Below are 25,146 nucleotides of genomic sequence, written 5' to 3'. Positions count from 1 at the left end.
TACAACAGACCTCCACATATGTACCAAAAGTGATATCTTGAAAAAAATTTTAATCATTGCTCCCAAAGGTAAACAGGACCTTTAAAATTTTACTTCGCTGCAACTAAAATTTCGTTACAACCGTGTTCGTTATAACGGGAGTACACTGTATTGCACTAAAGTGGCAAGATCATGTTGGCAACGTTAGGAAAGCATGTGATATTTTTTTTTTTTTTTGTTTATTGCTGTTTTTCGTTTGTTTATTTGGCTGGGTTTTGCCTCTATCACATCTTATTTTCTCTCTTTTATCCGAAACGATTCACCTCACGACTTCCACTAATTAGCCAATAAAGCTCAATCTTTGGAGCATAATTGGTATGGGGAACATGCCACGAATTTTTATTGAAAAGATCACAATATACAGTGTACAATCGGGTGTCGTAAAATCAGTCAAGGGACATGTAGGCCTAAATGAAAAACTCCTGAGAAAATACAAGAACGACGAAGCGCATGTATTGCAACATTACTCACTCGTTAGATAAGTAAAGATTCGAGTAAATAAGTCGTGTCTCCTCGTACAACTTCCAAGTAGGCTCTGTTATCTTGTCTATTATTTTATTGGCGCTGTGAATGACGCTAAGGGGAAAGATAATGTTGCTTTGTTGAGGAGTGTACGATCTTTGATTTTATTTTCACGGCTAAAGTCAATCTAGTCTCAATCTATCTAGTCTCAATAGCCCTATGTGCTTAAATGCTGTAATGATTTCTAATTAAGCTATAGAAACAAGAAAATGCCATTTTATCGTCACATCAGTGCGCATTCTATAAGCAAAGCGCAAGTGTCAACGCTGGTTTCCTTACGTCACTGAACGCACGCTACTTGTTCGTGCAATCAACAGCGATATCAGGTCAACACACAGACATGTTCCAGTGTTAACCTTTTTCGGTGCCGTTGAGTCAAATATGCTCCAAATAAAATTATTCCACACATATACATCATGGACAAGAAATAAACATTGCACACAGGGGGTTAACAATCGCTTGTTATAGCTGGGGTTTAATTTAGAGCGGGGACGTGCTTACGAATTCCTGGGTCATTTCTTTTAATATTGAAATGCATGGAGTGATAAAGATGTCCTCTTTATTGTTTGCTGAAATTTATACTATTTACAGTGGTAGTCGTCAATATAAACACCAGACCAACAAAACCGGTCTTTTCGATTTAAATCAATTGCTCAATAAGTTTTTAGTACGACTTTACATCTGAAAATCAGCCCTTAACTGGGAAGTCTTATTTCAAACCTTATTTATTTTTGGTAGAACCAGCTAGGCAAACCTTGCAACTTGTGCAATGAATCTCATGATATTCACATGTGTACGCGTTTGTTCACGTGTGCGCACACGGAGGTTGGCTATGTAATTATATAGAGCTCACATAATGCTAGCGCTCGTTTGCAAAACGTGTGTAGTTATGGTTGGGTTTATTTAATCTGTTTTGCATTAACAGTTTTGAGATCGCCTGGGACACTACCTACACCTCTTACGTCCGCCTTATGATTAAAAGAATCATTTCCCTGGCCGTGGTATAGTTATCCTCTGTCTGTAAAACTTCTATTTAATACTTCACGTTATGATCTGAGAAAAAGCAGAAGAAACAAAAAAAGAAAAGCACGAACGAGACGAAGAAGAAGAAGAAGAAGAAAGATACGTTTCTGAAAGATGAATGATAAAAACAACATGTTGGATACGGAGGATGTTCCTTGCCTCGATATGGAGAACATGAGCAGCAACTATCCCGAGGATGAGCAGGGGAAAACGGCGAGAAGGCTGGCCGATTCCATTCTGGGCAAGTTGAAAAGTGAGATGACATACACCTTGGAGCAGAGGCCGCCATGGCACTCTACAATAGTACTGGCATTTCAGGTAGGCTCTACTGAGAGATGTTCGTTTTAATATTCCGAAGATTCGCTATCCGAAAGAAAAAAAGTCATTCTTAAATGTCGTTATTCCAATTAAGGTTCGTTACACACACTAATTCCATATTCGTTGATCCGAAAAAGAAATAAGGTTAATCCAAACATTTAATTTTCTTGACGTAAGATTTGGTAATCCATAACTGAAGTAAGGTTCGTCAATCCGAAAATCCAACGAGCCTTCGAAAAAAAAAAAAACGAACCTTGTTTCATTTTCGAAATTACGAACCTTCGCAATGACGTGATCCTTCGGAATATTACGAACTGTCACTTTCCTTAATTTTGGAAGACTGAGAGTCGACAGGGGTTGGAAATGGTATCCATTAAGATCATCAGTAGGTGAGCCGAGACGGTTAAGGGGTTATAGTGCACCTGAAGGTTTGTTAAAAATCGTTCAGTTATACGGGCCAGCCGACTCATTTGATAATTTTGGATCATGTATTTATAACGGACGTTGCTTCTGGGAACCAGGAATAACCTGCACAAGTGTTACCTGACAATAACAGCAATAAAGACATACTGATTGCGATAATCTTGCGAGTATTATATTTATTTAAACAGACAAATTGAATATACATGTAGTTTGTTACCACGTTAAAAACAAAGAACATCCATACAAAATATAATTCAACATGATCAGCAAAACCGCATATAATCGAGGCACTGGATACACCATCATTGTTGACCATGGTATCTTTGAAACAACTTCTTTGAATATATGATTATTCCGCAAACTGTCCCTCTATCATTACACATCTTACTTGTTTCTTTTTGCTCAACTTCAAGCACTTCCTCACCATGATTAGTGGAGTGCTATCGCACCCCCTCGTCTTGGCGCCGTATCTCTGTGTCGCCGGGGACATCGCAATCCTGTCAAAAATCCTCGCCACCACCTTCTTCGTCTGTGGCATCCAGACGTTCTTGCAGACGACCTTTGGTGTCAGGTGCCGTTGTCCTGTCTTCCCTTTTACGTCACACATTGCCGTGCATCATTATTTCAAGTTCAAGTTCATTTGTTGTTGTTTTTTTTTCTTCTTTATCTTCAAACAAAATCAATAACACATACAGCTTACATACGTGCATTTTGCATCCTGGTATAAATGCAAGATGGGCTTTTGTAGTCACCTCGTTAATTCGGTTGTCAAATCCATATTGTGACCATTTAATGTAGAGGGTTTTGACCGTCATACCCGACCGTAAAACGCTCAAATTCATTTTCAAATTTATTTTCATCATCTGTATCTTTGTCATGCAAATCTAGAATGAATCTAAAATGTTGTTATTGTACTCGCGAAGACGTTGAATCAATTTAGTGAGAGGTGGGGATGTCATTGCGCAATGTCACAATTCCAGCATTAAAATTGGCCTCGGAGTAATCTACTTAACACTTTGAGCAATCAAATTATCCCGACAGCGTTCTGGTCTTATCTCATAATGTGTTTTCATCTATTGTTTAGGCCTTAAGCGCTCATGTCTTTTGTAATAATCATAACAACATAAGTATATGTATTTATAGATTAGTCACGACAACGGCTTTCCAGAACTTTCCAAGGGTTCTGCTCGGAGATTCTCTCCCAAATGGAATGGGGGGGGGGGGGGGGGAGAGGGGGTTAATGCTCACTGTTGGGTCAAGGGGCAATGTTCTTACCCAACCACATCCATCATCCCCACCCACTTTCATTGGAGGAATGTCATACGTTGTAAGAGCCCTGTTTTATGAAGAGTTAAAATTGATTGTATAGTTGATTTCAACTGTAAGTCTATTGCACCCTGTGTGGTAAGGAAATTTAAAGTCGATTTTATCTTATGATCAAACGGGGCCCTGGGTATGTGTTTTCATATTAAAAAAAAAATGTGTGTGTGTGTGTGTGTGGTTTTTGTTTTTGTTTTTGTTTTTGTTTGTTTGTTTGTTTGTTTGTTTGGTTTTTTTTTTTGGGGGGGGGGGAAGATAGGGGGTATAAAGAGGGGGATGCAGCCCAAGGTTGCTGTATTGTCCTTTCCCGCCCAATTCTTTGTGTTATATCCACATTGTTAACAATGATCAAGGTGAATCTGGAAGAAAGATTAGAAAGAAGAGGAAGACATAAAATATGATCGAATAATTTACTGATTGAATGAAACCCTGAAAAAAAAAAAGTTGAAATTATATAATCAACGGGAATTTGTATGAATGCAATATAAATCACAAACAAGGAAAAGTAGAAATAACGCGGTGCGTAATATATGTCCCCGCCGGAAGTAGCATTTTGTAGCAAAATGTACAATATAGGTCAAAAAATCAAGGTCAAAGGTCAAAGAAGTCAAAGGTCAAAATTCTGTGTAGAAGTTTTGAAGCCCTCACCTAGTGCCATCACATAAAGCAAACGGAATTGAAATCGGGTTAGAAATGGCGAAGGAGTAGCATTTAGTAGCCAATGTACAATATAGGTCAAAAATCAAGGTCAAAGGTCAAAGAAGTCAAAGGTCAAAATTCTGTGTAGAAGTTTTGAAGCCCTCACCTAGTGCCATCACATAAAGCAAACGGAATCGAAGTCGGGTTAGAAATGGCGAAGGAGTAGTATTTTGTAGCCAATGTACAATATAGGTCAAAAATCAAGGTCAAAGGTCAAAGAAGTCAAAGGTCAAAAGTCTATGTGGAAGTTTTGAAGCCCATGCCTAGTGCCATCACATAAAGCAAACGGAATCGAAATCGGGTTAGAAATGGCGAAGGAGTAGCATTTTGTAACAAAATGTACAATACAGGTCAAAAATCAAGGTCAAAGGTCAAAGAAGTCAAAGGTCGAAATTCTGTGTAGAAGTTTTGAAGCCCTCACCTAGTGCCATTACATAAAGCAAACGGAATCGAAATCGGGTTAGAAATGGAGAAGGAGTAGCATTTTGTAACAAAATGTACAATACAGGTCAAAAATCAAGGTCAAAGGTCAAAGAAGTCAAAGGTCGAAATTCTGTGTAGAAGTTTTGAAGCCCTCACCTAGTGCCATTACATAAAGCAAACGGAATCGAAATCGGGTTAGAAATGGCGAAGGAGTAGCATTTTGTAACAAAATGTACAATACAGGTCAAAAATCAAGGTCAAAGGTCAAAGAAGTCAAAGGTCGAAATTCTGTGTAGAAGTTTTGAAGCCCTCACCTAGTGCCATTACATAAAGCAAACGGAATCGAAATCGGGTTAGAAATGGCGAAGGAGTAGCATTTTGTAGCAAAATGTACAATATAGGTCAAAGGTCAAGGTCAAAGGTCACAACTGAAATTCTGTGTAGAAGTTACAAAGCTCCCATGTAGTGCTATCATTTAAAGCAAACAGAATCAAAATTGGCTCATAAATGACAGAGAAGTAGCAAATTGAACATTTTGATCACACACGGACGCACACACACACACACACACACACTCACACACACACACACACACACACGTACGGAGCCCATTTCATAGTCCCCTGCTCGAACTCGTTCGACGGGGACAATAACGCAGCTTGTTTATGTTGATTGAATTCGAATGTTTAAAGTTTGGACTTGTGTGCCTATAAATGAAATGAAATTGGTTCTTGAGACGAAAATGAACGTCTATCCAGCTATTCCGAAATGTAATACCAACTTTTTGTTTTGTAATATTGAATGAATTTTTCTCTAAATTCAATGGAATACACCGTAGAATGTAAAAGGAATGGCATGAAAAGAATTTGAATGATCAACGAATTAAAATGAATCGTGAGAGCAGACCATTGACTAAAATCACCCTTAAATCTGAACGCCGTCATATCAATTGAAAAGCAAATCTGATGAAATTGGGAGGAGGGCATATTTTTTACGGAAAAAGATTCTTTTTTTTTACCTCTCACCCCACAGATTGCCGATCGTACAAGGGCCAGGTTTCGCCTTTGTACTGCCAATAGTGTCCACGTTTCAACTAAGGCCGTGTCCCGTTCTTGGAGGTTTGTGACGTTTAACCATTCTGTAGTGCCGGTGTTTATAGGTGCTATTTCAGATGGTAGTCATTTGGATATGACAGCGTTAAAAGATGGATAGGTGCATGCCGGGTATGGGCGGGGGGGGGGGGGGGGGAGACGATGCGGTGATGTGTCCACGCCCGCATGATGATTCTATGAATCGAGTTTTAGAGATTGGACGTCATCCGATGAGATTGTTGTTGAAATTCTACATCAGGGAGAAAGGATGAGTTGAACAAAAACTTACGAAAAATTATCATTTTCCCCTTTGGAATGAATCCTTAGGGGTTGCAGATTCCAGCCCACCTGTTTCTATTATTTAAACATTACTGTACATTCACTTTCTTTGTTTTGTGGTGCATTGACGTTTTGTAGCAGATACATATGAAAGAATCTTTATGGCATTGGAATAAAATTTTGAATTGTTCTGAGAATCAGTCTCTTTGTTATCAGGCAAAATAGGAAATAATCTGCGTCGTTAATTCTAAAGAGTGGTATGTTCTAGTTTGGCCTTTCTATACTGGTCCTCTTTTGTTGAATGTTAGTTCAGCAAGAAGTGATCTATGCTGCTTATCTCTTGTCGGAAATTGCCTCAAGTATGTACACGCAGACAGCTCCTTTAACCTTTGTTTCCGATTATCAGAATGGTCGTAAAGAGAAGAGGCTAAAGAAGTCTAATATTGGCTTTTAGTATCTTTATGTTGTTGTTTTTTTTTTGACAGAAATGTCAACAAATGAGACGGAGGTGACCCAGGACGATTTGCGAGCAGAGTTTCGGGATCGCATGCAGGAGGTATAGGAGAGGTTAATAGCCCAAGGTTGTTAATTGTTTGCATAATGGGGAGCTTTAGATTTGCTGCGCGGACGTTTGAGGCGACGCTTGAGCTGGATGTTCTCCTCTTCCCTGCATTGTGCTGAAAAGTAGCTTTAGATTACACTGAGACGCAACGTATAAAAATAAAATGGCGCCCCCATATGATTGTTGCATGAAGTAGCTCTCTACGTCGTGAACTGAGCGGACGTAAAAATAGCCCAGAACGCGTGGTGAAAACTCAGGCGCGCGAGCTATAAATAGATCGCGTCTGATACGCGATTCTGCGCATGCTCAGACCAGGTTTTTTTTTTTTCTCTCTGAACGTCCACGTCGTGAAAATCTAAAGCTCCATATTGGCTGCCAAAACACCAACAGGATATACACTTTTTGACACCAAGGGCCGTATTCTGAGGGCTTAATTAAGGTGTAATTAGCACTTAATTACCGAATTGGTATTCTGAGAGCTCAATTAAGTAGGGGTTTATCAACTACCATGACAAAAAGCGTTTTGGCCGGAAAGTCTTACGCGCTTGCGCGTATCAACGCGCGTGCACATCTAAGAGGACTTTAATAATCACAGAGTTAACTATTTAGAAAAGCACTCTATGAGCGTGTTTATACAGAGAAGCAAAATACGCGCTCATGCCGGCTCATGCCGGCTCATGCGAGAGGACCTCTCGAATTTTGTTCTGTATAAACACGGCGTATGCCGGCATACGCCGCCAAATGCAGGCTCATGCGAGAGGTTCCGTCCGCCACCTTTTGAGGTGGCCGATGCGAGAGGAGCCTCGCGTATTTTGCTGTGTGTTTATACAGACGACCGAAATTCGAGAGGTAACCGGAAAGCGTGTATTTTAATATCTGTCATGATCGAACCACGTCTTCTCCTTTTTACTGAAAAACTGGATTTCAATTGATCATTTGGCCGGGTGGTTGTCAAGAGGAACGTTACAAGAATGACCTTAAAGCTTGGTGGTCCTGATGACTTTGCCGGTGCCATCTTGATTTTTTTTTTTCATATTTTCCCATCATGCAATAAACTGCACTGCGAACGTGACCTATGCTTGACCCCAAAATTCGAGAGGTCCTGTTCAGCTGAGGTCCGCTCGCATCGGCTCGCATCGGTTCGCATGAGCCGGTATTTTGACTTCTGTATAAACACGAGAAATAAGCGCTCATGCGGGAGGTAAAATACCGGCTCATGCGCGCCGATGCGAGAGGCTCCTGTATAAACACGCACTATGAGAGCGCAGACCTCCGCCAAGTATGCAGCTTATTTCCACTACTGATCTTGTTCTTCCATAGAGATATCATACGTACACACAGCATCGGTGCTCAAAGTCGCCCGATTTCCCAATATAGAAGCCTTTGTTACGTCATAAACCCTCAGCTGCACGGCGCGCCTCGCCCCAGCAGAAACTAGAGCACGCACTTTAGTGCGCGCAGGCAAACCTCAAATACGCGCAGCCTGAACTCCCAAGTGCATTGACCCTACATGCCAAAATATCAAAAATCCTTAATAAATTCCCCCCAAATTCTCGGATCATTACCAAAAGTCAATCGTTTGTTACTTGTGTCATTCTCAACTTTTCCTGCAAGTTTCATCCCAATCCGTTAACTACTTTTTGAGTTATTTTGCACACGGACAAACTAACGAACTAACTAACGAAAACTAACTAACAAACAAACCAACGGTAACGAAAGCATAACCTCCCCTTTCCTCTCGCTCTGCCTTGGAATCTGCCTCTTTGCTCTGGCCAGCCGCAGGTTTACCCTCAACAAGGCAATACTACGCAGTTATATTGCTCTTTCAGCTCACCTGAGCAGTTGCGATCATTCATCGTCTGGCATCCGTTATCTGTCATCCGTCTTACACTGTGCGTGGTCCGTTGTGCCTCGTCCAGCATGCGTTAAACCTTTTTACATTCTTATCTTCTTTTTGAAAACCCGATGGCACATTTTCACCAAACCTGGCTGGTAGCATCCCAAGGGGGAAAGGATTTGAGGTTGTTCAAATAGGTGAAAATGATGATAATGAGATGATATTGCCTAGCATGTTTTGTAAGTCATAAGCTCTTAAATGTGTGAAACAGAGATGCAATTTTTCATAACTGTTATGCAGTTTCTGGGATCATGATGCAATAGAGCCAGATTACTAAGATATTCAAGTTTTATTCATGCCTTTCTGACAATGGTTCCTGATGATCTGAAAATTTGCCCAATGTTTAACCCAGCGTAGCAACAACTAATGTATGTAAACTTGATTCCAAATATTCGGAAGTGTTTTCGAGTTACAAGTTAATAGCTTGTCAGTACATCAAGGCAGAAGAAAGATCCATAAATTTGAATATGTTAGTAAACCGGTCTAGTCATACCAACAATATGGGGTGGTATTCTGAGGTCGTAATTAAGTCTGTAATTAACTTCGTGATTAAGTCGTGAAGTTAATAGGCCCTTAATCATGGGCAAAATCGGTATTCTGAGGACGTAATTAAGGTATGATCAAGTCCCCTGTAATTATCTTAGGTCCCTCCCATCTAATTGTTTTTCCATCCAATCAGACGCGTTGTTAGAAGCCAAAATGATGATTACACGCGCAAATATGCCCTCAATACGCGCTCCTGCACGCCCCCTGTAATTACAACCCAAGAGCTCCGTGCGCACACTCCGGTATTTGATTACAACCCCTCACCTAGGCACGCGAAGATCTCAACCTCTTTGCTCACATAAAATGACAAAATTCCTCGAAGATCGGCTATATATCTTTTTTTCTCTGAATTCTACGGATACCATGATAACAAGATTCAACCGCTCCTCGGTTACCGAAGACGGTAAGCATCGTTTTGGCAGAGAAAACACGATGTAATGCGTGATATCGGAGTAGTTAAGACACTCTTTGGTATCATTAAGTTTTCCATTAACTTTCATACTTAATTACACCCTCAGAATACCGATTCGTAATTAACTCTGTGATTAAGTCCTCTCAGAGGTGCACGCGCATTGATACGCGCAAACGCGTAGGTCCTTCCCGCCAAAACGCTTGTTGCTATGGTAGTTAATATACCCCCTATTTAATCATGCTCTCAGAATACCAATTCGGTAATTAAGTGCTAATCAGACACTTAATCAGCTCTCAGAATACGGCCCATGATATACAATATGTTATGCTCATGAATACTACTTTCATGGGACAGGCCATTTTAAAGGCACATGGTCCCGGTGGTTTAGTCAAATGCGTACGCGGGCGCACGGCGCAAGTTTCCTATAGAGACCTACGCTATCGACTCCTCTTTAGCGCTTACGCTGTGGCCCACTTCCCCGAGTCCGAAGAAGTCCGATTCACTGAAGTCAGTGGTCCGATCACAGTTCGGCTCATGATTCGGCTTAGCTATGAAGGGGATGACAGCTTTAGCAAACTTCTTTTGTGATGTCATAGTAACAAGCACATATGCACGCACCCTGACATTACTACTACAGACTGCGCGATGCGCAGAGAAGACAACGAAGGCAACGTTATACTTAGCAACACCTACGCACTTTACTCTTGATGACAGCTCAACTTCGGTAATCTTCGCATCAATGCTAACGGTGATCGGCAGTATCATCAACAGCGCCCTCTACACTACCGGGATTATGCACCTGTAAGTATGAAAGTTAATGGAAAACTTAATGATACCAAAGAGTGTCATTATCTACTCCGATATCACGCATTACAGCGTTCTTTCTCGGTCACGACGATGCTTACCGTCTTCGGTAACCGAAGAGCGGTTGAGTCTTGTTGTCATGGTATCCGTAGAATTCAGAGGAAATGAGAAATATGGGCGATCTTCGAGGAATTTTGTCATTTTATGTGAGCTCTTCGCGTGCGTATGTGAAGGGTTGTAATTTGGTTGTAATCAAAGCCCGGAGTGTGCGCAAGGAGCTCTTGCGTTGTAATTACAGGGGTTGGGTGGAGGAGCGCGCATTGAGGGCATATTATTTGCGCGCGTGATCATCATTTTGGCTTCTAACAACGCGTCTGATTGGATGGAATAACAATTAGATGGGAGGAACCAGTGCCGTATACGGCTCTGGGAGGAACCTAAGATAATTTATTGGACTTAATCATACCTTAATTACGTCCTCAGAATACCGATTCTGCCCTAGCCTTTAAACAAGGCGACTCGCTCTGCGTGCCCCCGTATAGCGCGTTTACCCCACAAACCTGTTGGCCGGCGAGTGGTCCACTCGCCGGCCAACAGGTTTGTGGGGTAAACGAGCTATACGGGGGCACGCAGAGCGAGTCGCCTTGTTTAAAGGCTAATTCTGCCCATGATTAAGGGCCTATTAACTTCTCGACCTAATTACGAAGTTACTTACAGACTTAATTACGATCTCAGAATACCACCCCTGGAAAATGACTGACCATGCTGACCGGCATTACAAGAGCCTATTCCAATATCACTTGATATTGTGTCAAGTACTAGTACTTTGGATGGGTCGGGATAATTGATGACTCAGCTAGGAAGAGATAATCACGAGGATAATGGCATTGGCCTTACAATATTTGGTGTGAAAGAAGAAACAAAAAAAAAGTAAACATAGCAATCACCGATAGATTTACAAAGCTTGTAAAAGTAAACTAATGATGTTGGGTTTGTTTGGTTTGTTGTTGTTGTTGTTGTTGTTGTTGTTGTTGTTGTTGTTGTTGTTGTTGTTGTTGTTGTTTTCAACAGAGCATATCGCTCCTTTACATTGTGGCGCAAAGTATGACTTGTGACTCGATGCATCATAAAAACAAACCAAACAGCCAAGTACAGTACGGTGTACCTTTTAATAACTGCACTATTAGAAATTTTATGACCAGACCTGCCCTTCAGTAAAGATGTACTTATGAATTAAAGTGGATACCATGTCCATCCAAATAACGTTAAAATTGAATGGTGCCACTCCCCTCTACTTCTGAATTACACAGAAGTCCACTTTAACACATCACACTAATGAACGATTGATTTCCTGATTTCCCACACGACAATGTGCAGGTGTAACTCAGAAGGAAACAGTGTGTACTGTTTGATCAGTACATCAACATGATAGGCGTCTTTGTTGAATATGTTAAAAATGTTGAATATGATGTCAAAGACATTTGTGATGATATCAAAGCCGACCCTGTCATAAGAACATTACGCTATACTGTATGGTAATGTGGAATTAAACGCTGAAGATCTCGTGATGTTTCTACTTTTGCATGGTTTGATATCTCAGATACAGGGTGCGCTTTTGATCTCGTCTGCATTTGAACTCATCGTTGGATTTGGCGGGATTACGAGCGTCCTCCTCAGATACATCGGCCCCCTGACAATCGCCCCTACCATCAGTCTTATCGGAATCACTCTGTTGAGTGTAGCAGCCCAGAAGTGTAGTCAACATTGGGGTGTTGCTGCTCTGTAAGCAAAGACAGTAATCTTTAATATTTCCTTCTCTTCACTTCAAAGTTTTCATTTTTCAACAAAAAACATATGTTTCACTTCATTTTGTAACAGAAAATAAGGTAAGTAGAACATAGTGAAATAAAAAGATTATAACAATTGAGGACCTAAAGTAATCATACATTGTATTGCAAGAAAGAAACATAAGTGATCAAAGCGAAATACATGTATACCGTTGTTTTAAATGCGAAAAATGGAGGGACCCACTAAAAAGACAGAGCTTGTAGTATGTATGTAGTATTGTAGTATGTAGAGCTTGTGGTATGTAGAGCTTGTAGTATGTAGAGTATGTAGAGCTTGTAGTATGTAGTATGTAGTATGTAGTATTCTCTTCACTTGTTCAGGTATATCTGACATAATATTCGCAGTTGCAAAGAAAGTGATTTTGTTGATTAAATAACAACTTTGCACTGGCAGCGGTTAAATCGTCATTGTATTTCGCCTTATCTTCCACGCTTCTATACTCGTCGTCTAAAGGTCTCCATACTGTAAACACAATGCCTGAACGAGTCCCGTTTTTGTGCTGGAAAAAGTCTAGGCGAATTTCGAAATGTCGTAGGGAGCGGGCGCTATAGCACGTGTAGAAGAATGGCCGTTTCATAATTTTGAGACCCTAGTAGTAGGGTCTACTTCGATCTATGATCTACGATCTTTTGCGAGTGAGAAATACAAACAATAACAGTCATTGTTTTGTGTGTCTTACAGTGAATTCGTGTTACTGTTCATGGGCGTCACCAGGAAGGAGGGGGGGGGGGGGGGTGCGTTGGGTGCGAACGCACCCCCGCCCCCCATCAGACCCTTAAAAAAAAATGCCACTTTAAGTCTGCGAGCGACTTCAACGCCGGACGCTAAATAATCATTATTTTATTATTATTATTATTATTATCATTATTTTATTTTATTTCTATTTTGCACCAGGAACAAGAAAATCGTGGGGAAAAAAATCGCACCCCGGGCTGTGGCAGCTCTAATTTCATACAGAGCTATTTTACAGTGTTCATTATTTATCGACCGTACTGTACATCCGTACGGTACGGAGCATGCACGTACCAAAGAGATTTTTCTCCTCCCCACCTTTTTGGCACGTATACACGTTCGCGTGTACGTGTACATGTGCTACAAGGATGTAGGGTCTATAAACACAGCACTTTACTTCTGACCAATCCAAGTTGAGAATGCGGACTCAAGTGCGAGCCTTACCCTCATAAAAATTTTGGAGGGGCAAGCATATTATAATTTTGCCCCCCCCCCCCCATAATTAATAATTCCCGCGATGAGAAGATTTTCTTGTTTTGTTTTTTGTTTTTTTTGACAGAAAAAAGTTCCCCCCATAAAAATATTGAGAGGGTAAGCAGATCATTTGCCCCCCCCCCCCCAGTAATTATAGTTCCCGAGATGAGAAGATTTTCTTGCTTTTTTTTTAATATAAATCTGTCCAAATATTTCACTCAAAGTGTGCACCGGGTTGCTGAAATCAATTCTAAAAATGCAAAGTCTCTCTCGACGTGTGGAAGGGGGAAACCCCTTCCCACACCCTCTCCCATTTGGTCTATTTTCCATGGACTTAATACACCTTTAGATTGATAGATTTACAAATGTTTCATCGAAAATGTGCACCAGTTCTCTCACATCACTTTAAAAAATGCAAAATCTACGTCATGTTGGAGGGGATAATTATCTCCTTTCAATTAACCCTTTCCCCGCTTGGTTTTAGTACACTAAATTGGGGGATTGAGAGCTTCCTAAATTCCAAATGTCTTTATGAGATATTTTCATTTGAATTCTAAAAATGCAAAAGCTTCCTCGCATGCAGGGGCATCAATCCCGGAGGACAAGGGAGCAAACGTCATTTTGTCCCCCTATAACTCTCGAAATGAGGAAAATTTCCATACTTTTTTGATAAAACACTGTCCAAATATTTCGCTCATTGTGCAACGGATTGTTGAATTTCAATGTTCAAAATGCAAAATCACCGTCCCGTGGGAGGGGGGATACCCCTCCCACACCCTCCTCCGTTAGGTCTCCAACAAGTTACCATACACTTAGCAAACTGGGGGATTGACAAATTTCAAGAATATTTCACCGAAAAGCATGTTTGATACCTGTCACTTGAATTCAAAATATATTCAAAAGTTCCCTCATCCTCTTTGATTTGTGTTTCCCCCGCTCGGTTCCTACTCACAGATTAAGACTCGAAACATTTGGGGACTGACAATTTTTCGGAATATTTTATAGAAGTGCGCATCAGATTGTTCTATTTCAATTCTAAAAATGCAAAAGCTCCGCAGTGTGGGAAGGGGCTACCTCCTTCAACACCCTCCCCCTGTCAACTTCCATGTAGTGCTATGCCTACACAGTGATGTTGCACACGAGGAAACAAGTAAGGTCTGAGATGCCGCGAGTTAGTCAATCAGTTATCTTTTTCCTTTTTTTTTGATAGGAAAAAAAAACCAACAACAACAGAAGTGTGCACTAGAACGTTGAATTTCAGGTCTGAAAATGCAAAATCTCCCTGGCGTGGGATACCCTCCTCCAACACCCTCCCCCGCTCGGTCGCTTCGCTCCCTCGCACATTTTATGCTATATTCCACCTTGAAGTTTTGCCTTAAGAAATAAGTTTTAAAGAGCGATCCCTACTCACCAAAATCACGATACCAATTACGTAGCAGCCACTTATACTCTGTGTCTGGAAACATACCAACCAAAGTTCATTGAGACTTGATTGAATTGACTCATGTCTAAACGGCTTCTTGTGCTTCTGATCGACCGCAATACATTACATAATTTTTCTAATGAAAATGTAAAGTCCTAATCAATTATGTCAATATAGGATTATGTGTTACACACACACACACATACATATATTGATTATTACAATCTATTGATAATCAAAACAAATGAATATGAATCAATAAAGTATTTCTGAGGAAAAACAGAACAGTAACTTTGATGGTGTTGTCCATTGAATTTGGTTAAAAAGAATAAGAGAGGCAGTGATTTCGGGACTTCAGGATGATCAGTATGTATTATGATTAATCATCTACATTAAGTAATGTGTGTGTGGGCGTATGTATGGGGGATTTTAGGGACACACTGATATATCATCAATAATTCCCTTTTGTGCCTGTAGAACCATGGTTCTGATCGTAACATTCTCACAGTACTTGGGACGCTGCAATGTGCCTTGTGCATCGTACAGCAGGAGCAAAGGCTGTCACGTCGCAAGGTTCCCCGTCTTTCGGCTATTTCCGGTCAGTTTTTTTTTTTTTGTAGTTTTATAGTCTCCTTTTTGTTTACCATTCATGTCATTGTTTGGAAAGTCTCGTGAAAGACAACGGTTTCATCATTTTATTTTCCTGTAGAAAACAAGATAAAAATCATCATGACCAGAAGACAGTTCTTTTCATTAGTATTCTGAGTCAATTACATAGAGGATTGCTTTGCAAGACAATGTCAGTACTACACAGTTTAAACTTAAATTCGAAGTATTCCTCGATGCGCAAAAACCATTAATTCATTCTGATTAAAGCCAAGTCCATGATTCTTTAAAATTATTGCCAATCTTTTTCAGAGTTTGAAAGGAGGATACGGTTTATTTGTGAATTGTAGCTTCTTTTTAATCGGAAATGCCAAAATCATACTGAGGAAGGCAGAAAGCGTTAACATAGAATTATATGGTTAAGATGTAATGGAAACTAAAGAATTTACCCATTGTATCATGTATCATTGTAATTTTAATAGTGTGTCTTTATATAATCTTTCCAATTTGTGAGGGCACAAGGACATACACACCATGTGTTATGCGCTATATAAGCACTGTCAATAATTATTATCACTATCATCCATAAACACATAGGCCTACACAAACACACACACAATCACACACTTGAATATACTGACACACATACACATACATAGTGAGAACTCAGCAGTAAAATCAATAAAATGAACAGCCCCTTGTCCTTGATCTATTCATAATATTGATAATAATGATAATAATAATAATAATATAGGTTTTCCCGGCCAATTTCGCACTTTTTTTTCAGTCCAATTCCTAATTGGTGCATTCGATTTAGCACAATTTAGCCTAGACGGCATGTTCGGTATTTCAATTTTATAATCTTTTCATTCAAATTCATTTTGGAGCATTCAAATTACCTATTACATCATTTGAATCAGTACTTTTTCTGTTCAAATTCGTAAGACAAGCACCGTTTCGCAAATCGTTCATTCAATTTAGCACGATATAGTCACGTGATCACGTATACGCTGCGCTCGTTCATTCGAATTCATTCTTGGGCATCCAATTTCGCATTTACTGCAGTCAATTTAGCAGACACGTTTATGCTTTTATTCTGATATCACCTTTGCAGCAGTACTTTCAAAATATGTGTATGTGTTTATAATGTTCGATAGCATTATTTCATTTACAGATACATTGCTTGTTTTGTCAATAATTGGGAGAAAGAGATTTCAATTTACGTCGTGATTATTTCTTTCATCTGCATGTTTCATTATTTTCACTTGGTGGGTGCTAGATTACGTTAACTATCGTTAGGAATAAGTAAAAGTTCTTGGATCAGCTCTAGCCATCAATTTGTCAAGGTTATTACCCTCAAATGCTTCTATGATTCTTTACCTGTCTTCTTGAGAGATACGCCTGTATCTAACTCGTGCTGCCATGACTGGACATAAGAAAGTGAAGTGAATCTATGGTACTGGTGCAAGCATGGCATGTATAGTTCTGATAACATGTATGAAAGAACAACAAACAGAACAACATTCAAGAGTTATAGTATACTTGAGTTATTCAGGGTCAAAGATACCTTTACTATATACTTAACAGTGTGTGGATGAAACAAAAATTCACATTTAAATACGTGTAAATCACGGTTCTCACCTTTTCAAAATAGAAATAGCATTACGCCAATTTGAAAGAACATGTTTGGAATTTGACTGCGCATACGCGAAATTGAATGACTGAAATACCATTTTCCGCCAGTGCTGGCGAATTTGAATGACTGAAGAGCACGTGCCAATTTGAATGCCCGTTTTACGAATTCGAAAGGCACATGTGCGAATTTCATTGACCGAAATGCTAAATTGAACAAACAAGTTGCAATTTTGAATGACAGAATGTGCAGTGACTAGGATTTTCGCTAAATTGAATGAACCTTTTATCAAATGGACTGACAAAAGTGCGAAATTGGCTGGGAAAACCTATAATAATAATAATAATAATGATAATGATAATGATACTACTACTACTACTACTATTATTGTTATTATTATTATTATTATTGTTATTATCATTATTATTATTATTATTATTATTATCATCACCATCATCATTTTCATCATTATCACTACTATCATTATCTTTTCTTTTAGGTATTGCTGGCAGTCATGACGACATGGATATTCTGCGTCATTCTTACTGTGACGGATGTGTTTTCCAGCGACCCGAATTCCAGCACGTACCCTCTTCGTACAGATGTCAGTAAAGAGGCAGTTGCTAATACGCCATGGTTCTATGTTCCATATCCAGGTAATAAGAAAATGGCTTTCATTATCTCTATATGTCCAGATGAATTTTTAAAAGCAATTACCGTGTTAATTTTTTCCCAGTTTATAGGCACCCTGAAGTTCTATACCGATATGTTGATCCTGGTTAGCAGGGGATGTTTCAAATCCGCTTGGCCGAAATAAATGCTTTTCTATCATGATACACTTGAATGTTTGTTTGTTTTGTTTGTTTTGTTTTATTTAAACACGGGTAAAAAAATACTTGCACTCAGCCGTTAGGCTGTTTTTCAGCAAGTCCGTATGATATACACTGTAGTGTATACAATACACATTGAAGTGACATTCGATCATCAAATCTCGTCCGCAAATCTAACGAAAACCAACACCATCATTTCCTATCAGTGGCATATGAGAATCGACCACTTTGTAAGCGCCCGGAAACGGTCAGATGCATACGTGTATGTAGACCCTACTCAGTGTGATCAAATACTATTGAGAAGAAGACTGCGGTCAGAATTTATGGATTCGTTAGGGACGACGATATACTTCTGAATTTTCTCAGGGCACACCCCAAAGAAAATAGCATTATAACGTTAAGAATATCATGTACACATAAGAGGCATAGAAATATAAATAGCCGCCGAGCTCGGGTAATGTAGGTTTTCCCGGCCAATTTCGCACTTTTTTCAGTCCAATTCCTAATTGCTGCATTCAATTTAGCGCAATTTAGCCTATGACGGCATGTTCGGTATTTCAATTTTTATAATCTTTTCATTCAAATTCATTTTGGAGCATTCAAATTACCTTTTACATCATTCGAATCAGCACTTTTTCAGTTCAAATTCGTAAGACAAGCACCATTTCGCAAATCGTTCATTCAATTTAGCACGATATAGTCACGTGGTCACGTATACGCTGCGCTCGTTCATTCGATTTCATTCTTGGGCATCCAATTTTGCATTTACTGCAGTCAATTTAGCAGGCACATTTATGCTTTTATTCTGATATCACCTTTGCAACAGTACTTTCAAAATATGTGTATGTGTTTATAATGTTCGATAGCATTATTTCATTCACAGATACATTGATCTTAAGTTTGTTTTGTCAATAATTGGGAGAAGGAGGTTTCAATTTACATCGTGATTATTTCTTTCATCTGCATGTTTCATTATTTTCACTTGGTGGGTGCTAGATTGCGGTAATTATCATTAGGAATAAATAAAAGTTCTTGGATCAGCTCTAGCCATCAATTTGTCAAGGTTATTACCCTTAAATGCTTCTATGATTCTTTCCCTGTCTTCTTGAGAGATACGCCTGTATCTAACTCGTGCTGCCATGACTGGACATAAGAAAGTGAAGTGAATCTATGGTACTGGTGCAAGCATGGCTAGTTCTGATAACATGTATGAAAGTACAACAAACAGAACAACAAACTTGAGTTATTTAGGGTCAAAGATACCTTTACTATATACTTAACAGTGTGTGGATGAAACAAAAATTCACATTTAAATACGTATTTAATCACGGTTCTCACCTTTTCAAAATAGAAATAGCATTACGCCAATTTGAAAGAACATGTTTGGAATTTGACTGCCCATACGCGAAATTAAATGACTGAAATACCATTTTCCGCCAGTGCTGGCGAATTTGAATGACTGAAGAGCACGTGCCAATTTAAATGCCCGTTTTACGAATTCGAAAGGCAAATGTGCGAATTTCATTGACCGAAATGCTAAATTGAACAAACAAGTTGCAATTTTGAATGACAGAATGTGCAGTGACGAGGATTTTCGCTAAATCTTTTATCAAATGGACTGACAAAAGTGGAAATTGGCCGGGAAAACCTATAAAATAAAATTCTGTATGCAGTATGGGCAGTAGTTGATGGTGACGTAACAGATAGTACCTGCAACCGATGATGGAACTGTGGTCGTATGTTTCTTTTTCTTTATCACATTAGCCACCGTTGCTAAGTAGGAACCTACTAGTATACCTCCAAGCATTTTTTTTAACCTGACGGATAATGATCTTTATAAGTCGGCAACGTCAGTCATTTTATGATCTTATCGATAACAATATATGAATATTCATCAAGCAACATAATAAAACAATAGCTACGTTGACATTATCAGGTCAATGGGGTGCCCCTTCGATCTCAGCTGGCTCCGTCTTCGGACTGCTGGCTGCGTGTCTGGCCTCCATCGTCGAGTCCATCGGAGATTACTACGCATGCGCCAGATTGTCCGGTGCACCGCCCCCACCGGTGCACGCCATCAACCGAGGCATTGGGATAGAAGGGTTAGGAGGAATGTTTTCGGGGTTCTGGGGGTCCGGAACGTGTCCTACGTCCTACAGCACCAACGTCGGCGTCATCGGACTTACCAAGGTATATCCTGTTGACGATGCTCCCTCTCGCCCCTTACCGCCCCCCCCCCCCCCCCCATCTTTACTTCCTCACTCCTTCCCTCTCTCAATCTCCCGTTATTTTCTCGGGATGAGCAGTGTGCTGATGAGTCGAATTATCAAGTTTCGTTTCGTCATAACGGCCAGGGTTTTCAATATTGTTGAAATGTCATAAAGCTATTAAAGAGCTATAATCACTTCCAACGGACCCATCAAATCGATTTCTGTCCCTATCATTCGATTGTAGTCATCTGGTGCTCTTTTCCTCTCTTCCAAGTAAAAAGAGTTGAGACTGATCGCAAGATTGATGTCAGTGGTCAAATCTTCATCTAAAAAAAAGATAAAAAAGTAATCATAATACTTCATAACGCAAGACATACAAGTCTTTGTCTAATTGGTCGTAATCAATATTATATTGCATATTGAAAGTTGTATATTCTGCTGGGAATCTATCCGGCTATTCTTGGAAAAGGAAAAGAGGAAAAAGTGAGTGATTAGTGTGTAATTGCTTTCGGGAAAAGACTCCAAATATGGAAATCTAAGTCGTCAAATCAATTTAGCAGATCGGCCAAAAATTGGGTGAAATAAACAGGCACTGAGACGTCAGAAAACCATTAAGTATAGGACGCGCTATGTGAATTTAGATAGCCATGTTAGTCACGTGACTATTTCCTTGAATAAACTTCTGCTGTTGCTGTTTAGGTACCTATACAACATCACACAAAGCATGATTTTAAATTCATTCGACATTCCCTTGTACTGGAGCTTATAAATCATGATTGCCCATGCACGCCTCAACTCAAATAAAAAGATGAGATCAATAACATACCGTTTATTTATTTATGTATGTATGTATTTATTTGTCTATTTATTTATACATTTACTTATTTATTCGATATTTTTTACCCGGGGTAACCCCATCAGTGGGGTACACACTGTTCTCCTTGGGGCCTTGCAACAAAATTACAAAATGACAATCAATTCCAAAGATTATAAAATTATACTCTAGACGTAGCACGTTACAGTGCATTTTTAAAAGAATCCTTTGCAATTTTGACCCCTCCGCGATAGGTCAGCAGCCGTTTCGTCATTCAGGTGGTGTCGTCAATTCTTCTACTATGCGGGATGTTCCTGAAGCTGGGCGCAGTGCTTGCCACCATTCCGCAACCTATCATCGGCGGTGTCATCTCTGTCACCATAGGTACCACATCCATTATCAGCGCTAAGTTTATGTTGAGGGCGTGTCTCGGTGTCTTACTATTAAAAGGGACATTCCCTACGATTCACATAATTTTACATTATGCAGTTAATAAATAGACAGTGTCATGTATAGATTAGTGAAATTATTGTGGTCCCTGAGCAGACAACCAATGTTCTGAAAAAAAAAAGCAAAAAACATATTACACTGAACAAGGATGATGACATAGAGGCATCTCATATGTAATGGCATTACGTGACATTTCAATTTGTTGTAGCACTCGGTCGCCCCGGCTCTATCATGTCTATAGGCATATAAGCACGACTTTTTATTCTTTTTGTTCTTTTTTCTTTTGCTCACGGGAATCAATGCTAAAATGACTTGCGCTGTTCCGGGACAAATTATCCAAATTAAATGTAATGGACCTCATACACTTTTGTTCGACCTCAAACCTCTGCGTTTTTAATACCTAAACTAGCATTTCTCCTCATTTTTTTTTTTTTTTTGTCGTTTGTGACGTCAGCACTCTATCCATTACTTTTCCTCAAAAAAGCCCAAAAATAAAAACAAAGAAGATAGACAAACAATGGAACAAAACTCTCGCACTTTCGGTACCGAGATAGGCTGGTTTCTGGATTGCCTTTAACATGTTTAATATATCGAAATGTATAATATACAGGCATGGTCACCGCGGTGGGTTTCTCAAACCTTCAGTATGCGGACATGAACTCGGCAAGGAACCTCTTCATCGTGGGCATATCTTTCTCTCTCGGACTGATCGTTCCGTCCTACGTGAAGAAGAACCCAGACAGCATTCAGACTGGTAAATAAAATGTCATTGGGAGATAGATCCACTCATTGGCAAGTCAGTCAAGTTGGGAATATTTTCTATTTTTTGTTTAAACCGACGTGAATTCTGTCCATATCCTGTTTATCGATTCGATTTGTGGTACATTCAAGAATCTATAGAATCGACACCTACTAGTAAAGATGATTACATATTAAGTCTTCACAAGCACTTACCATTTTCTAGAAAGAAGTGTATAATTGCATGCTTTTTTAATGAAAATTGTCTAATTTGAAATCAGAAATGTACGAATTGTAAGTTATAAATGCTGATAGAAACACTTAAAGAAATTATTAGACTTCTTTATTCTAAAGCAAAATTGGTATAAATTGCATATTATTAAATTTTGGTGAACATAATGATGGTGTATCAGATGAAATACGTGTGAGTAATGGACAAGCATGGTCCCGAAAAGGGCCTACAATCGAAGTTATAATCACCGTATATTCAGTTTTGGCCTACAGTTCAGTTTTATCACGCCATTCCATTTTGATACAATACAATCAACTTTGATACAGTGTCAAAATAACTGTGAATCATTTTTATCCATCAGTACACATTATGTAGGGCCTTTATAGTACAACAGAATTAAAGGTTGTACTCTGTTATCAGTCTTTGCCAAATTTAAGGTACACTTTATAACAGAGGGAACACTTAAAAAGGTTTTGGAAAAAATAATTTGAAAATGGAGAGGATCATCATCATAAGCAAAGCGAGGAACATGGCGTCAGGTAAATTCTTACAGCATGAAGTATAGCTTTCATATACATAAACGATTATTAAGTAAACGTCGCACTGCTATTTACCCATGCACGGAGTGGCGACGCGTCGCCACTCCGTGCATGGGTAAATAGCAGTGCAGTTTTTTCCTGCTTATCCTAGAAATGTATATATATATATACATTTTTTTTATGGTGCACCGAAAGCTAACGGATTTACCGCCTCTCACCATGACAACTTTCAGAGAATTGATATCTTACAGTCTTGGAATAGGTCGTTCAAAGTCCGAAAATCCTGTTTTGATTTTCGCTCTTTTGCTTGTAAAAGGTTCAAGTACAGCGGACCAGATCCTGCTTGTGTTGCTGGAGACGGGGATGTTCATCGGTGGAATGATTGGATTCATCCTTGACAATACCATACCAGGTATCCATTTCCTTCCATTTTATCACCACCCCAAATCAACACCGCAGGCTCTATGCTATGATACTGCATGTTATACAAACAAATGGAATAGCATCCAATGATGCGCACAAAGTTTCCGCGATGAGCAGTGCCTAGGGCCGACTGAACGCGCACCAACTGGTATTATGCTGTCAACCACTACATTTTCCGTTTAGATAGTGCTTCAGGTTGCAAATATATTTTGATGACTTTTTTTTTGATGAGAAACCTTTTAGAAAATATGAAAGGGCATATAATTATAAGAGAAATTCAATGTCCATTTGATGAAAATTGCTTTAGAAATGGCTAAATTTCCAAACAAAACCGTCCTAATAAAAGGTGGTTTTTACTAGGACTTTGTTTTTGGATATCTCAGCCAATTCAAAACCTATTTTCATTAACTAAACTCTGAATTACTCCTAGAATTGTATGCTCTTTAACATTACATGGAGTGGTTTTAAGCATCGTACAATACTTAAAAGCTGAATCCTCACCTCCATCAATGCTATACATCCCTTATTAACATTTCCTTACACAGTTAGAGTCTTTTGTGTTCTACTATCCATTTCTTTGATGCTGTACAAGCGCGCATGATTTTCGATCAGCTCGAAATCGATACGCATGTGGTTTTTAGTTTGGATGTTTGGCTCCTCTTGAAGCTCAGCTCGTCGTGCTATATGTTGATTCTTCAGCTCAGAATCGATACGCAAAAGCTTTTACGTTTTGGATTTTTTTTTCTCTTAAACTTCAGCTTTACATGCTAAATGTTCATAATCTAAGTCTTTCCTGTGTCTGTAATAATCCTCAGGTACCCCAGAAGAGAGGGGGATCCAAAACATGCTCGATGTCAACGGAGCCATGGTGACTGACGACGATACCCTCGACGGCAAGACAAACGACGAGGTCTATCAACTCGTGAATGAGTGTTACAACCCACCCGTAGGCATGAAATACATCAGGAGGGCTCGATGGACCTCGTATTTACCCTTCAGTCCAACGTACAGGGGTTCCAACTTTAATCTACGAATAAGACGGTGCTGCTCCCGGAAGAAATACGAGGTAGCGGAAGATGTGTAGACCAAACTACCTTTGTATTATGCGTTGGTGTGACAGCATTACTACATGTATAGTAAGGGTACTAGGTCTCGCGCAGGGACTTAATGATCGCGCATAGCGTAACTGCGTATAGCAAGCAATATTACGCGTAGGACTAAGCGCAAAATTTGCCGATACGCCCATGGAATAAAAATACCTGACAACCGCTAAACATGAGAAGAAAGCAGGTAAGAAATTTTGATTTCAAACAAATTTTTCACTAAATTTCCATTTTTTTGGAACAAATTTTTCACTAAATTTCCCATTTTTTACCTTATAATTTACCTACCTTAGCTTAAATTTTTTTTTTAAGGATGTTGTAGCCTAGACGTGTCGTCTCACTTGTCTCGTTCGTATGATCGTAGCCGATAGAATTCGTAATTTGTTCGATCGATCGTTGATAATATTCTACGAAAGCCGAAGCACGCTACAGCCGCAGAGAGGGGCAGACACTTTCACGCATGAAACTACATAGGGCAGCTGCGCGATCTTTACATACCCCGAGAAGGTGAACGCATAAAAAAAAGTCCGACATACAAACGGCGACAGCGCACTACTCCGTCATCGTATCATCAGGAGATTCTGTGAGGTGATTTTTCTGCATTTTCGTGATATTCATTGAGAAATTCAGGTACGATTATGGAATAACTTCTATTATAAGAGCATTTCAAATTTTCGTGCGCGATATCTAGACCCCTCAACCATAGAATAAAGTTTAGTTGACCATGTGAGTT

General features: G+C 39.5%; 1 protein-coding gene across 1 annotated transcript; it reads left to right on the top strand.

Moving 5' to 3' along the window:
- The first annotated feature begins 1,716 nt into the window (after positions 1 to 1,716).
- LOC140236443 (solute carrier family 23 member 2-like) lies at positions 1,717 to 24,394 on the top strand. Its single transcript, XM_072316367.1, has 12 exons — positions 1,717 to 1,902; positions 2,739 to 2,896; positions 5,800 to 5,885; positions 6,623 to 6,693; positions 11,959 to 12,140; positions 15,313 to 15,433; positions 17,574 to 17,730; positions 19,841 to 20,094; positions 21,183 to 21,312; positions 21,989 to 22,132; positions 23,204 to 23,299; positions 24,126 to 24,394. The coding sequence occupies exons 1-12, from the start codon at positions 1,717 to 1,719 to the stop codon at positions 24,392 to 24,394; spliced, it is 1,854 nt and encodes a 617-aa protein (XP_072172468.1).
- The last annotated feature ends 752 nt before the right edge of the window (positions 24,395 to 25,146 follow it).

Source organism: Diadema setosum, chromosome 13 (assembly GCF_964275005.1).
Source record: "Diadema setosum chromosome 13, eeDiaSeto1, whole genome shotgun sequence".
Lineage (NCBI taxonomy): Eukaryota > Metazoa > Echinodermata > Echinoidea > Diadematoida > Diadematidae > Diadema > Diadema setosum.
Note: the sequence above shows the minus strand (reverse complement) of the source record. Positions and strands in the feature narration are given on the sequence as shown.